Source organism: Nicotiana tomentosiformis, chromosome 3, assembly GCF_000390325.3.
Source record: "Nicotiana tomentosiformis chromosome 3, ASM39032v3, whole genome shotgun sequence".
NCBI classification, from domain to species: Eukaryota; Viridiplantae; Streptophyta; class Magnoliopsida; order Solanales; family Solanaceae; genus Nicotiana; species Nicotiana tomentosiformis.
Window position 1 is genome coordinate 148,704,826 of NC_090814.1, and position 15,416 is coordinate 148,720,241.

General features: G+C 36.6%; 2 protein-coding genes across 2 annotated transcripts; both read left to right on the forward strand.

Annotated features, from left to right (window-relative positions):
* The first annotated feature begins 3,246 nt into the window (after positions 1-3,246).
* Positions 3,247-7,352, forward strand: LOC104098011 (coatomer subunit zeta-1-like). Its single transcript, XM_009604661.4, has 6 exons — positions 3,247-3,408; positions 3,785-3,944; positions 4,373-4,520; positions 4,620-4,697; positions 6,518-6,602; positions 7,063-7,352. The coding sequence occupies exons 1-6, from the start codon at positions 3,394-3,396 to the stop codon at positions 7,120-7,122; spliced, it is 546 nt and encodes a 181-aa protein (XP_009602956.1). The 5' UTR covers positions 3,247-3,393; the 3' UTR covers positions 7,123-7,352.
* Positions 7,353-8,132: 780 nt separating this feature from the next.
* LOC104098010 (probable phospholipid-transporting ATPase 4) lies at positions 8,133-14,870 on the forward strand. The gene is made up of 11 exons (XM_009604660.4): positions 8,133-8,360; positions 8,777-10,751; positions 10,840-10,950; positions 11,876-12,152; positions 12,244-12,332; positions 12,428-12,515; positions 12,601-12,810; positions 12,894-13,019; positions 13,397-13,495; positions 13,662-13,853; positions 13,953-14,870. Exons 2-11 carry the CDS (start codon positions 8,947-8,949, stop codon positions 14,598-14,600), a joined length of 3,645 nt encoding a protein of 1,214 aa, XP_009602955.1. The 5' UTR covers positions 8,133-8,360; positions 8,777-8,946; the 3' UTR covers positions 14,601-14,870.
* The last annotated feature ends 546 nt before the right edge of the window (positions 14,871-15,416 follow it).

Consider the following 15,416-nt stretch of genomic DNA (forward strand, 5'->3'; position numbering starts at 1 on the left):
AAATATCCTGGCATTGATTATATAGAGACATGTTCTCCTGTGGTGGATGTCGCCATTTCAGGTTTTAATCTGGCAATATAAGAAAAATGTGATATGCGTATAATGGAAATCATTGAAGGATTTAAATTATTCTGAAGCATATTAAGGTTTCCAAGTAATTTATTAAATAAAGTTTCAAAAATTCTTATACGGATTGTTTGGATTGAAACAATTAGGGCACATGTGGTATAATTACCTGAGTGAGTACCTGTTGAAAGAAGGGTACAAGAATGATTCAATTTGTCCTTGTATCTTTATAAAAATATCTGGATCTAAATTTGTTATAATCACCATGTATGTTGATGATTTAAACATCATTGGAACTCCTAGGGAGCTTCCTAAAGCAGTAGATCTTCCTAAAGTAGTAGACTATCTAAAGAAAGAATTTGTAATGAAATCTTGGAAAGACAAAATTTTGTCTTGGTCTACAAATTGAGTATATAAAAGATGAAATTTTTGTCCATCAATCAACATACACTAAAATAATTTTAAAGCGATTTTATATGGATAAAGCACATCCATTCCGACCTTATGAAAAGAATGAAGAGCTTCTTGGTCCCGACGTACCATATCTTAGTGCAATTGGTGCACTAATGTATCTTTCTAACATTACAAGGTCTGACATAACTTTTTCAGTTAATGTCTTAACAAGATATAGCTCTGCTCCTACAAGGAGACATTGGAATGGAATCAAACATATATTGCGGTATCTAAAAGGGACTATCGGTATGGGATTATTTTATGGAAATGATTGCAGTCCCGATCTTGTTGGTTATGCCGATGCTGGGTATTTATATGACCCACAAAAGGTTCGATCTCAAACAGGCTATGTGTTTACATATGGAGGCACTGCCATATCTTGGAGATCGACTAAGCAATCAATCGTGACTGCTTCATCTAATCATGATGAGATAATTGCTATTCATGAAGCAACTCGAGAATGTGTATGGTTGAGGTCTATAATACACCTTATTCGAGACAAATATGATTTGAAGTGTGACAAACCACCCACAATTTTGTATGAAGACAATGCAGCATGCATATCCCAGTTGAAGGGAGGATTCATAAAATGGGATAGGACAAAGCACATTTCACCAAAGTTATTTTTTACACATGATCTTCAAAAGAATGGTGATATCAATGTGCAACAGATCCGTTCAAGTGATAATATGGCTGATTTGTTTACCAAATCTCTACCGACGTCAACCTTCAAGAAACTAGTGTACAAGATTGGGATGCGAAGGCTCAAGGATGTGAATTGATGCTCTCATCAGGGGGAGTTAATACGCGTTGTACTCTTTTTTCCTTACAAGGTTTTGTCCCACTGGGTTTTCCTTGTAAGGTTTTTAACGAGGCAACCAAAAGACGTATTTCTAAATATGTGTACTCTTTTTCCCTCACTAGGAATTTTTTTCCCATAGGATTTTTTTTCTAATAAGGTTTTAACGAGGTACATTATCTATGGACATCCAAGGGGGAGTGTTATAAGAAAAATCAAATTATGGTGGATGTCTACTCTTCCTCCATGATCTTCTCAAATACTTAATGACATATTCAATGACATATTTCTATGCTTAATGACATATTCAATGACATATTTTTCTTTACTTTTCATGCCTATATAAAGGCCTTGTAATAGATAGGAAAATACACACAATTGAAGAAGAAAATCCCTTCCTTCTCTCTATCTCTATTTCTTATTCATGTTTTACTAAATTGCTTTTATTTCATAACAACATGTCTTGTTCATGTTTTACTAAGTTGCTTTTATTTTATAACATTTTCAATATTTTCATTTCAAATCACTTATGAACATCCAGAAAAAAATCCAAAATGTATTTATGTTCAAACACAACTTTAATTTTCAAATCCATATGCTTATTAATTATTACAACCTCTATAAACTTTTATTACACACGCGATATGCTTATTAATTATTATAAAGTGATTTAAACCGTTTTATTTACTAAAGTTCGCTCAATTAATTTTGGATCTAATACTGGAATATCGGCTAACCAATACATATACTTAGCATCTTGTTTTATTTGGTCCTGAGCTGAAAAGAGTTCAGCGGCCAATAAGTTGTAACTCGAATCAGTTATAATTCCAATAACTTCTTGATCACTATTGTTGTTGTCCAGTTAAATCTTTCGTGCATATTACTAACTATATACTATACATCTTTTACACGGATAAATTAATATAATTAGAATTCAAAATAGCAAAAATAAGGTAAAACATAATTTTTTTTTATATGAGTTGACTCGTTAAGTGGCAACCAGGTCAAACATAACGGGATAGTCTAATCGACATGATTCATCAACTAGCAAAATGAGAGACAAGAGACGAAAATAGTGAAATAAAAAAGAAAAAATGAATTAGTGGTCCTTTACTTGTTACTACTAGTAATTATCTTTAATTGAAAAACAAAAATGAAATAAAAGCATACATCATATCAGACGGGAAATTGACACCGAACATACAAGAGGAATTGAAAAATTATGGGCCTTAAATTATGTTGGCAAAGGCAGCCCAAAAATATGTAAAAATAGCACGGGCTAGCCAGTTTTCGGACTGGTCATTCAAAATAGCCAGTGTTTGCAAAGTCATTGAAAAATACCCACCATTTTGCTGCAATACGGAAAGTTCCAGCATAATATACTGGAGATCGGTGCACCTGTGTATGAACTTCCATCATATTATGCTGGACCGGTATATTATACTAGAACTCCAGTATATTATGCTGGAAGTCCAGTATACTTATGCTGGAACTCCAGTATAATATGCTGGAGTTCCAGTATATTATGCTGGAATTTCAATATATTATGTTGGAGTATTTTCCGGATTCTTAAAAGTATTTTCGTTCAAATTTATCTTTACATGAAAAGTGGCTAAAATTCGATTACTTTTGAAACTGTGGCTATTTTTGAATGACCACTTGTAAATCTGACTATTTTTGAATTTCTCCCTAAAAATATTGGCATTATAGCCAAATTTTAAAAAACCTACTATAACCTACGTATCTTTTCTTTTCCCTCTCCCTTTTTTAACTTATATTTCTTCTACGATCTCTCCTCTTTCTCTCTCATGGTTTAGCGGAAATTATTGTAAATTATGCACACACAAAAAAAGGTTGATTCCCTATAGACTATTGGGCTGGGCTTTATCTTAGTCTCAAAAGGATCGTCGTCCTTCATTAAGGGCCCAATTTGTTTCCGTCTAAACGGCCCAATTATATCCTCACCAAAAAAATACTTATTCTAACCCCCATAAGTTTCCAAATCTGAAGCGAACAGCTACTCTATCACTGCAAATCGAAGAAAAAATTTTCCGTAGTGAATCGTTCTTTCATCAATGGCTCTAAACTATGTACGTTCTTCTTTCTCTTTATCTCTCGCACCTTTATTTGGCGCACGATTTTAATTCTCCAAAAACAGGATTTTTTCAACAAAAAAATTACAGTTTTCGCAGGATCTGAGCTTTCAGTGCTCAATTGTATAATGATCTAATCTTGGGTTGCGATTGTAATTAATCTCTAAATTTCTATTTTACGTATCAATGGTTGCGATTGTAATTAATCTTGGGTTTAATTAGTCATAGCCATTTGATTTTCATAAATTAGATCTCGCACATACATATAGGCATGGACTTGGGACTATTTCTGTCATGTGTTATTTAGTACCTGTTGAGTTAATGAGCTAGGAACTTGCCTGCTGTGAGTGATGATGATTATTCGATTGTATAGGATTCTTGTCCTGTGGTAAAGAACATACTTCTTTTGGATTCGGAAGGAAAGCGTGTAGCTGTTAAATATTACTCCGATGATTGGCCTACAAACAGCGCCAAGATTGCCTTTGAAAAGTCCATTTTTACCAAGACTCAAAAGACTAATGCTCGCACTGAAGGTATTTGCTTATTGACCTGTTTTTGCTTGCATGATCTTTGATGTTCTTATCTGAAATAGTTAGCATGCCTCCGCAAAATACGCTTGCATTTTGCTGTCCTATATAGGAAGGAGGCGGATCCAAGATTTGAACTTTATGGGTTCGGTATGCTAGGACAGCTACCTCCAAAAGTGGAGCTAGTATTTGAAATTTATGGGATCTAAATTCTAAGATTAGCAACATTATTTGTGCACCGGGCTGCTTTTTTTTAAAAACATTTAGTGGATTGCTTAGTGGCCTGTTTTGCTTGACTAAAAGGTTTGATTTTTACTTTTGTTTGATATTCTAGGTTAAAATACTCTGGATATTGGGTCAAATATGAATCCCTTGTAGTTAGGACCCTCTAAATTTAATTTGTTTGACCTTATCTTTCAAGTTTTGATCTGCAGCTGAAATAACAATGTTAGAAAACAACATTATTGTTTATAAGTTTGTGCAAGACCTCCACTTCTTTGTGACTGGAGGTGATGATGAAAATGAACTAGTTCTAGCCACTGTTCTTCAGGGTTTCTTTGATGCAGTTACTCTTCTCCTAAGGTATTGATAGTGAAGGCACTGAAAGTTTCCTGGACTTTAGGATTGTGGTCTTTTGATCTGTGCAAATTTGCTGCCTAATTCACGGTGCAATGATTTCAGGAATAACGTTGAACAGAGGGAGGCACTTGAGAACTTAGATCTCATTCTTTTATGCCTTGACGAGATTGTGGATGGAGGGTAAGTCGTTGGCTCTCTATTAGTTGTATTCTCGCATGTTACTGTCTTTGGTTTTCACTTTCCATTTTTTATTTGTTCATCCTTCCTTCGCCTTCTTTGTTTAGTGTTCTGTTGCTACTAAGGAAATTGTCATGCTATTCTTTCCAAGATCAAAGAATACTTAGGGGTCGTTTGGTAGGAGGTATTAGAAAAAACAATGCAAGCATTAGCTTTGCATATTACTAATCCTTTGTTTGTTACTTTTTTTCAACTTATGTATAACTAATACATCATATTTGGTATCATCCTATGTATAACTAATACATAGTAAACCATGTTATTAGCAATGCAAGAGTTTTTAATACTTGCATTAGCATGGTTAAAGATATAATTGCCCTTCAAATCCCTCAAAGTGTATAAAGTTAAAGAATTTGGAGGGTATTTTTGTAAACAGTAACTTTTTTAGAAAATATGCAATGTTTTAATGCACCCAACCAAACAGTGGATAAGATATAATCTCAGCATAATTAATACCAGCATTGCTAATACATCCTATTCAACGCTATTCTTATACCTCCTGCCAAACGACCCCTTACATTTTAATAGATGCTAAAACTTGTGGCATATTAGATGCATGTGTAATTGAACTAATCTTTCAATTCAGATATGCTCTAATTCAAAGTGGAATTATAAATTAATTACTTGTTCAAGCCAAAAGAATATAAAAACAAGAGATAATTGGCGCAATGATTTGGGAGGTGAGTGTAGTGAAAAATTAAATGCAAATAAGAATTTAGCCTTGGGCTTTGCATGTTAGAAGAGAACCCTCTGAGCACATATATAGACTTCTTACAGGAGAGACTGGTAGTTACTCTAGGGCATTTGGTCTTCATTTGTGTATAGATAGATAACAAATTCATAGTTATGAACCGCCACTGCACGAAGGATTTCTGGGTTATCAAACAAAAAAAAGAAAGATAATAAGTTCATAGTTTAGCATTGTCTATCCATACTCTTGTACTATTGACCAGTGGCTTGCATTATGGAGGCATTTTATTGACTGTGAGGCCATGGAAAAACAACATTGCAATCCTCTTACAAAAACTAAATAATGCCTTATCACATATTTAAAAGCGCCAATATGGAGTGAATTGACAGTATTGCAACATGCTGCTTTTTTAACTTGGCCATGGATATGGTTGCCCTCAGTAGTTTTGCATTTCCTGCCTTCCTCCTTCTATCTAAAGAAAAAGCTTAAAACAAGTAGAGAACTGGAAAAGGTAGAGCACCATGCTTTTTAGACTTAATTGCCATGCTCTTTTCATCAGCTTTTGGGTGTTATGGAGATCGAACAGACAGAATATTTCATGTGAAAGCTGAACCCATTGCTGCTAGTTGGAGGATGTAGAAGTATAACAACTAGTTTGCTGTACATCAGAGTAGATTCAATTTATGTTGTTGTGACCAGGAAAATTTGCTCCAATGTGCCATAACCCAAGAATTAGTTTGCCCTTTTTTTAATTCTCATCTTCTTATTTGTCATGATGGAAGAGCAGGTTTTAATATTTCGGGTAAATTGAACATTCATTTCATAGGTGCACCGAAAGAATTTTTCTTCAAATGCTGATACCTCATTGCAATCTAGCTCCCTTGTTAGAGGATACTTCTATTGGTCTAGAGATATCTGCTTGCTTTTATGAGATAGATAATTAACTACTATTACTGTTAAGGTTCAATACCATATTCATCCTATTAACCACTTTGCATTTTCGCCTTATCGTCCAACTTTTATAAGCGACAGTTTTACTAAAAGGTATTGGTGTTTCGAATGTATGCTGCAGGATGGTTCTTGAAACTGATGGTAATATAATTGCTGGAAAAGTTTCCAGTCATACTATGGATGATGGAGCACCCTTGTCTGAACAGGTAAGCAACACATTCTTTCTATTGCCGAATCATACTTTGTGGTAGAATTCTCTCATGTGTAGAATTGTTTTACCTTTCTTTGGCTTCATATAAAAGTCCGTTGGAATTTCATGTGTTATAGAACAGGTAAAATAACAGGCTTAAGACATCTCATACTCTAAGCTTAGCTAGAACCATTTTGCACTCCATGTTTTCTAGTCAAGGTTTGTAGTTAGAACTCTCCTGGATTGTCCCAAAATGCTCTGGCGTGCCTTGTTTAGCTTATAAAGAAAAGCAATTGTTTTGGCAATGTTCATAGTAAATTCATTTTCTTGTTAGATAATAGTTAGTTTTACAACAACTACGCCGCAAGCCCCCCACCCCCCCCCACCCCCCCCAAAAAAAGTTAAACCTGTTTACTTGGAGTACTTTTAATATAGTATTTTAAAACGTGTATGTTAATGTGTGTTGCAATTTTCAGACGATAACTCAAGCGTTGGCAACAGCACGCGAGCATTTGACAAGATCACTTCTCAGATGAATAAACTCTAAGTCAGCGAGAGCGATTATTTTTGGCATAATTCTTTATGATTATATTTGTAGTCATTTTTCTTTGGGATGGTGATATGTTGCTTATCTATAGAGTATCGTTCAATTTTATACTACCATTTCAAATATTCTGCTGCTTATTTTTCCGGTTTATACTATTCTTGTAAGTGGAGGCCAGTCATTATGCATTTTGGATCAGCATATTAATTTGTGTTTCTGTCATCCATTTCCTTTACCTCGCTCAAAGTCTAATAAATCATAAACAAATCGTGTCTTAGGTCATGTATTTCTTTAAAACAGTTGTGCCAAAAAAAACATTTCTCTTTCTTATTTGAGAGTTGCCATGTTTGTTGTTTTCAAGAGAGTGAGGTGGTCATGTCTCTCATGTATGTTATCTCTTAAGATGAAATTGACAAAACTTTGGTCAAATTCAATCTCAATTCTTCGACAAACTCTAAAGGAGATTAATCAATTCACAGTCTCAATATTATCCTAAGTTGAGAATAAACTAGTAGAATATGCTAAAGCTTAATTATGCAATTAGTACAGACCATTCTTCAAGGAAAAGAGGAAAGTGACACTTGAGGGGAAACAAGAAAAGGAAAGAAGAGAAAATGACAGAGGGAAAACAACAAATACTTGTGATTACTACTTGCTGACTAATGGAGTGAACCACTGAAATTGAGAGGGTGATGATGATTTTGATATAAAAATCTATCTAAAGTAGAGCCAGTAAAAATAGACGTTTGCTTGAATTTTGCAATTCGGGTAAATTAGCGTTACAACAATACTTAGTTTAGTTTTGAAAAGTAAAATCAACCACATTTATCCATTTCGTATTCCGTTGTAGAGATTTCCACTCACAATAAACACGGAGTTAGGCAGATAAGAGAGGATCCAAATTAAAAGAAGTAACAAATGAATATAGGCATCACATTTATAATTTATAAATATAAATGTAAAGAAAATAAAAAGAAAAGTGAATAGTAGTAGTAGAAAGAAAGAGAGAGGCCCCGTAAAATACTGACATTGCTCGAGGACTTAGGACGGAGAGGACTTAGCTTTTCTTCTCATTCGTTAAAAATATCGTTCTTCTCTCTCTCTCTCTCTCTCTCTCTCTCTCTCTCTCTCCTACATTCACACGTTGTTGAATCAGAAGCTCCATTTCTTCCTCTGTCTCTCTTTCTAATCTCCATTTTCTTTCTTTCTTGACACCTTTCCCTGCTTCAGGTAAGTTTTTGTTTTCTTCCTTCCATTTTTCTTGTTTTCTGTGTATTTTTTCACGAATTAGACGTGCATGTTAACACAATGTATTTCCCTCCAACCCCTTCTTGGAATGTGTAATTGTGGATGTTTCTTTTTGTGGGTCAATACCTTGTGTTTGTGCATGTTATAAATGCTCTCTACAATAGCTGAATTTTGTCATTTGTGATTTTCTCTCTTCTTGATTCTCTTTTAATTTCTTGCTATATAATATGTGGTGGCATTACGTACCTATATTGTTGGTTTGTGAATATTCAGCTCTCAATCTTTTCTTTTCCGTGTTAATGTTTGTGGGTTGGTCGATTTTATTTTAATTGCTCTATGGGCTCAAATTTTATTCAGATATGTTGATGCCAAAATGTCTGGTTTTTGGGTATTTTCAGGTTAAATCTCGACGTTGTTTAACGTGAATTGTCACTTATTCCTCTTGCTATGATGCTCTGCTTGAGAATGCCGTTCAATTGTCTTGGAGAAGGCAACCTATAGCTGTGTGTTGTTGAATATTATAATGTGGTGATACAACTGATGTGTGCATTGGCTAGAGGGGAAAAGAATGGCGGGTGGCAGGATAAGAGCAAAGATTCGCAAGAGTAGTATTTACACATTTGGTTGTCGTAAGCGGCCACCTACGTCTGAGGAAGAGGGTCCTCGTGATTTAGGCACAACTTCTTCAAGAGTAGTCCATTGCAACAAACCTCAACTCCATGAAAAGAAACCTCTCAAGTATCGCTCCAATTTCGTATCCACCACAAAGTACAATGTCATCACGTTCCTACCTAAGGCCCTATTCGAGCAATTCAGGCGTGTTGCTAACTTGTATTTTCTCATGTGTGCAATTCTAACACTCACAACGGATCTTTCTCCATTTGATCCATTTAGTACGGTTGCTCCTTTGGTCTTTGTTGTTGGTTTGAGTATGGCGAAAGAAGGATTGGAAGATTCAAAGCGATTCATACAAGATATGAATGTAAATCGTCGAAAAGCTAGTGTACACAAGATTGATGGTGTGTTTGAAGATACGCCATGGATGAAGATCCGGGTTGGAGATGTCGTGAAAGTGAAAAAGGATCATTTTTTTCCAGCTGATTTACTTCTTTTATCATCTAGTTACGAAGATGGAATTTGTTATGTGGAAACTATGAACTTGGACGGAGAGACAAACTTGAAGGTAAGAAGAGCTTTGGAGGTTACCTTACCTTTGGATGAAGATGAGACTTTCAAGGAATTCAGCGCGACCATAAAATGTGAAGATCCTAATCCTAGCCTTTACACTTTTGTTGGCAACCTTGAATATGATCGTCAGGTTTATCCTCTTGATCCTAGTCAGATTCTCCTCCGGGATTCAAAGCTTAGGAATACTGCTTATGTCTATGGAGTCGCAATATTCACTGGTCATGATAGCAAAGTTATGCAGAATTCTACAAAGTCTCCTTCAAAGAGGAGCAGGGTTGAATTACAGATGGACAAGATTATTTACCTCCTTTTTGCCCTTCTTCTCTTGATATCATTTGTCAGTTCCATTGGCTTTGCCATAAACGTAAAAATCGACCTGCCAAAATGGTGGTATCTGCAACCTAAGGACAATTCCAATAATTCGACTGATCTAAGCAAGCCTGAGTTGTCTGGCCTTCTGCATTTGTTCACTGCACTTATTTTGTATGGTTATTTAATTCCTATATCCCTCTATGTTTCCACTGAAGTCGTGAAGGTCCTACAGGCATCGTTCATAAACCAGGATATCAGTTTGTACGATGATGAGTCAGGAACTCCTGCTCAAGCTCGTACTTCAAACTTAAATGAGGAGCTTGGGCAGGTTGATACAATCCTCTCGGACAAAACGGGCACTTTGACGTGCAACCAAATGGACTTCCTAAAATGCTCTATTGCCGGTAATCCTTATGGAACACGTGCTAGTGATGTTGAACTTGCGGCTGCAAAGCAGTTGGCGGAGGACATGGGCGGGAAAGATCTTGAACTTTCACAGAAACCTGATGGTGGGAATGGTTTTGGTGCATCGGAAGTCCAGTTAGAGACGGTTGTCACCTCTAAAGATGGAAGCAACCTTAAACCTGCAATAAAGGGGTTCAGCTTTGAGGATAGCCGCCTTATGAAGGGAAGTTGGATGAAAGAGCCAAATGCAGATGTCATCTTGCTATTCTTTAGGATACTAGCAATTTGTCATGCTGCTATTCCTGAGCTAAATGAGGAGACCGGAAGCTTTAGTTATGAATCAGAGTCTCCAGACGAAGTATCATTTCTTGTTGCAGCAAGAGAATTCGGTTTTGAGTTTTGCAAAAGAACTCAAGCAAGTGTTTTTGTAAGAGAAAGATACCCTTCTTTTCAAGATCCAGTTGAAAGGTAAGATCAAGTCTCAAATTCTCTCAAGTTGCTTCCAAGAATTGCATTACCCTTGTAGTACACTTACATTTTGTTCCATTTACTCCAGGGAATACAAAGTTCTTAATCTTTTGGACTTCACCAGCAAGCGGAAACGAATGTCTGTCATCGTTCGGGATGAGAGTGGCCAGATTCTTCTCTTGTGTAAAGGAGCAGACAGGTTTTTCTTTTGCTACCCTTTGTTATTCTCAATTTTAGCTGCTGCATCCCTCAAAGTTGGTGATTCAAGAGCCCTTCTGCTATAAAAAATACAGTCGGCACGTCTGTAAATTCCAAGCAACTCCCTTCACCCCTATTTATTTGTCTCTTTTTTGACTGGGTATCATTAACAAGAAAAGAGTCGAAACTATGAGTTGTTTAATGTTGGTTTGAGAAGCATTGGATCTAAATTTGAGTTTTGTGCTATAAATGAATATAATTGAGGATAGACCTGTATCATATACAACTTCTTGTGGTATTTAGAATGTACTAAAAATTTCTGTCAGAGGAAAGTAGTCTAAAACAACAACAACAACAACCCAGTATAATCCCACTAGTGGGGTCTGAGGAGTGTAGTTTGTACGAAGACCTTACCTCTACCCTGAGGTAGAGAGTTTGTTTCCGATAGACTCTCGGCTCCCTCCCTCCAAGAACTCCCCACCTTGCTCTTGGGATGACTCGAACTCGTAACCTTTTGGTTGGAAGTGGAGGGTGCTCACCACTAGAGCAACCCACTCTTGTCAGAGGAAAGTAGTCTAAGACATCCCAAAAAGGGAAATAGGCAAAAGCTTTTTGAGACAGAGTAAATACATTTTTTATGAATTACTCAAAATTTGCCCCTATATCCTCACTTCTTGTATGCATGAGGGTGAAACTATTTTCTTTCTGAAGTGTTAATCCTCTCGGCTTTTTCTTTTCTACCCGACCCTATTTGTCAGCTGGAAATGGGATTAGAGATCTTCTAAGAGCTTGGTCCATTTTCTGCATGAAGTAGGAAATATTATAATTGATGAATTTCCCTTGCTTTTGCTATTTGTTAAGTTTATCAATGTAGCCCTTTCTTGGTTAAATTTCAAGTGAAATGTTGTCTATTTTGGATTATGCAGCATCATCTATGATAGATTAGCAAAGAATGGAAGGAGGTTTGAGGAAGCTATGACAAAGCATTTGAACGAATATGGGGAAGCAGGTTTGCGTACCCTTGTGCTTGCCTACAAGAAGCTCGATGAGGCAGAGTACTCAACTTGGAATGAAGAGTTTACTAAAGCAAAAACTTCAATTGGTGGGGATAGAGATGTTATTCTTGAACGCGTATCTGATATGATGGAAAAGGATTTGATCCTTGTTGGTGCTACGGCTGTGGAGGATAAACTACAGAAGGGAGTATGTTCCTTTAATTACTTACTAGAAAATGAAAAATGTGCATTTCCAATTCACTGTCCTTTCAACTATTTCATTCTATATGTTTGACCAGGTTCCTCAGTGCATTGATAAACTGGCGCAAGCTGGTCTCAAGATCTGGGTTTTGACAGGTGATAAGATGGAAACAGCCATAAACATAGGGTCTGTCTCTCAAAACAGAGAAATGGCATCCACCATTTCATATTATTTAGCCGGTGGACGACAACTGCTAATGGGAAATACCTCCTTTCTTTCAGGTATGCGTGTAGTTTGCTTCGACAAGGAATGAAACAGATATGCATAACAACAATGAATGCAGACTCAGTGGCCCAAGATTCTAAACAGGTAGGTTTGTTGAAAACAAACAGTTTAAGTTCTTCTCGAAATTTATTATGATTAATGACAGCTTCCATTTATTTGTCATGATCAGGCTATAAAGGAGAACATTGTGAAGCAAATCACAAATGCTTCCCAGATGGTCAAGCTTGAAAAGGATCCCCATGCCGCATTTGCCTTGATAATTGACGGGAAAACACTATCTTTTGCATTGGAGGATGATACGAAGCATCAATTTTTGAATTTAGCTGTTGATTGTGCTTCAGTCATTTGCTGCCGTGTCTCTCCTAAGCAGAAGGCTTTGGTAAGATAATGTCAAACTTGATTTGCCTTTTCAATTGTATCCCGACTATCCTTCGTAAGTTGAGCTTATTCATATTTTTTCAGGTAACCAGGTTAGTGAAGGAGGGAACTGGAAAAATCACTCTAGGAATTGGTGATGGTGCAAATGATGTTGGGATGATTCAAGAAGCAGACATTGGTGTTGGCATTAGCGGTGCAGAAGGAATGCAGGTTGGTGATGGGTTTAGCGGGTCTTTTGGCGTATTAGTCTATTAAAAGCAACTTTACATTCTTCTTGGACAGAAGATCATACTCGATTCATTTGCCTTAGTAGATCAATGTTGTAATTAGAAGTTAACAACAGTTTACTCAAACATTTCACTTATCAAAAAGAAAGGTTATTGAGAAAAAACATCTCACTTATTAAAAAGAAAAAGGTTCTAGAAAAAATGTTTCACTTATCAAAACAAAAAGGTTACTTGAATAGTTTAAAAGGATGCTTACATCATTCTTGATTCTTGAGGAATGAATTAAGGCCACGTTTCCATGTTGCCGAGTATATATCCTCTTGCTGTAGCTCCGCTTAAATGGTTATCAGCTTCTTGCAGGCAGTGATGGCTAGTGATTTTGCTGTTGCACAGTTTCGGTTCTTGGAGCGACTTCTCGTTGTACATGGGCACTGGTGCTACAAACGAATTGCTCAGATGGTAATTGTGTATATATCTGTTTCGTTTTATGCATAGAACATGAAATACATGTGTGGCCTGATAATATAAAATGTCCTCATCAGATACAAGAAAACAATTAAGCACTACATTTCTTTGATCCTTTTACAAATTTCATCTAATATGCACCATTATCTTCTGTGTGCAGATATGCTACTTCTTCTATAAGAATATAGCTTTTGGCCTCACACTTTTTTACTTTGAGGTTTTCGCTGGATTTTCGGGACAGTCGGTCTATAATGATATGTATATGATTCTGTTCAATGTGCTTCTTACCTCACTGCCTGTAATTGCACTCGGAGTATTCGAGCAGGACGTGTCTTCTGAAATTTGCTTACAGGTGAGTCCTCCGCCAATAACTTTCTCTTGGAATTCCTATCAAATTAAAAAGTAATGGTGTAGGTCCGTAATTTTATAGAACCTTAATGCCCTCTTGCAGTTTCCTGCACTGTACCAGCAAGGACCCAAAAACTTGTTCTTTGACTGGTATAGAATAATTGGGTGGCTTGGCAACGGTGTCTACACCTCCCTCGTAATTTTCTTCCTCAACATTATGTTCTTCTATGATCAAGCATTCTGCGCTGAAGGCCAGACTGCTGATTTGACTATTCTTGGTACTTCAATGTTTACCTGCATCATCTGGGCCGTCAACTGCCAGATCGCGCTCACAATGAGTCATTTCACATGGATACAACATGTTTTTATTTGGGGGAGCATAGCTGTTTGGTACCTATCTCTTGTACTCTACGGTATGGTATTACCAGATTATGCTAAATATGCCTTCAGAATCCTGCAGGAAGAGTTAGGTCCAGCGCCAATCTATTGGTGTACCACCCTCGTAGTAACTTTAGCCTGCATTTTGCCTTACCTTGCCCACATAGCTTTCCAGAGATCGTTCCATCCGATGGATCATCACATTATTCAAGAAATCAAATATTATAAGAAAGACGTTAAAGATGAGCGTATGTGGAAGAGACAGCAAACTAGAGCAAGACAGAAGACAAATATCGGTTTCACAGCACGAGTAGATGCCAAAATTAGGAATTTGAAAGGAAGGCTGCAGAAAAAGAATGCACAGATCGAGTAAACATAAGCATAACTGTGTGCATTGCTTTATCTTCTTCCTTTCCCCGATTTTGATTACTAACAGAAATGGAGGTTGGCCATTTTGCAATTTTCCCCCCCCTGGCCCTTCTAATTTGATTTGTAAGATTCTTTTATTGTCCAGTATAGTGATCGACAAATGAGGTCATTCATTAGTTACGAAATACTTTGGCTGCAGTGTACAAATTACAATACTTATACATCCATGTATAGTTTTGAGAAATAGCTAAGACACATTTCTCTTGGTTTCTTATTTTGGTTTTGCTTACCTGTGGACTAGTTTCATTGAAATGTTACAATTGAAAAAGGATAAAGAGCAGCCCGATGTACTAAGTTCCCGCAATGAGCGGGGTTTCGGAAAGGTCCAGACCACATTGGATTTATTATATGCAATCTTTTATTGAAATGTTATACTAATACAAAATGAATAAAGGACAGTCCGATGTACAAAGTTACCGCTATGTGTGGGGTCCCGGGAAGGGCCATTCCACATTAGATATATTGTATACAATCTTTCATTGAAATGTTATATTAATAGAAAAAGGATAAAGGGCAGCCTGAAGCACTAAGTCCCCGCTGTGTGCGGGTTCCGAAAAGGGTCAGGCCACTTGGATCTATTGTATGCAATCTTACTTTGTATCTCTGCAAAAGGTTATTTTCACGACTTGAACACGTGACCTCCTGATTACGCAGCGGCAACTCTTACCATTATTGCCAAGGCTCCCCATATGTTTTTTGTTATAATCATCAAAATAATTCATACGAATATGTGGCCTCTTTATAATTTTATTCTACTTCT

Excerpts from the sequence above, each read along its gene's own strand:
- LOC104098011 (XM_009604661.4), top strand. Across the intron at positions 4,698-6,517 it reads GACGAGATTGTGGATGGAGG|GATGGTTCTTGAAACTGATG; the intron begins GTAAGTCGTTGG and ends TGTATGCTGCAG. Across the intron at positions 6,603-7,062 it reads GAGCACCCTTGTCTGAACAG|ACGATAACTCAAGCGTTGGC; the intron begins GTAAGCAACACA and ends TGCAATTTTCAG.
- LOC104098010 (XM_009604660.4), top strand. The coding sequence starts at position 8,947 with ATGGCGGGTGGCAGGATAAGAGCAAAGATTCGCAAGAGTAGTATTTAC. Across the intron at positions 12,333-12,427 it reads GAAACAGCCATAAACATAGG|GTATGCGTGTAGTTTGCTTC; the intron begins GTCTGTCTCTCA and ends CCTTTCTTTCAG. Across the intron at positions 13,854-13,952 it reads CTTCTGAAATTTGCTTACAG|TTTCCTGCACTGTACCAGCA; the intron begins GTGAGTCCTCCG and ends GCCCTCTTGCAG.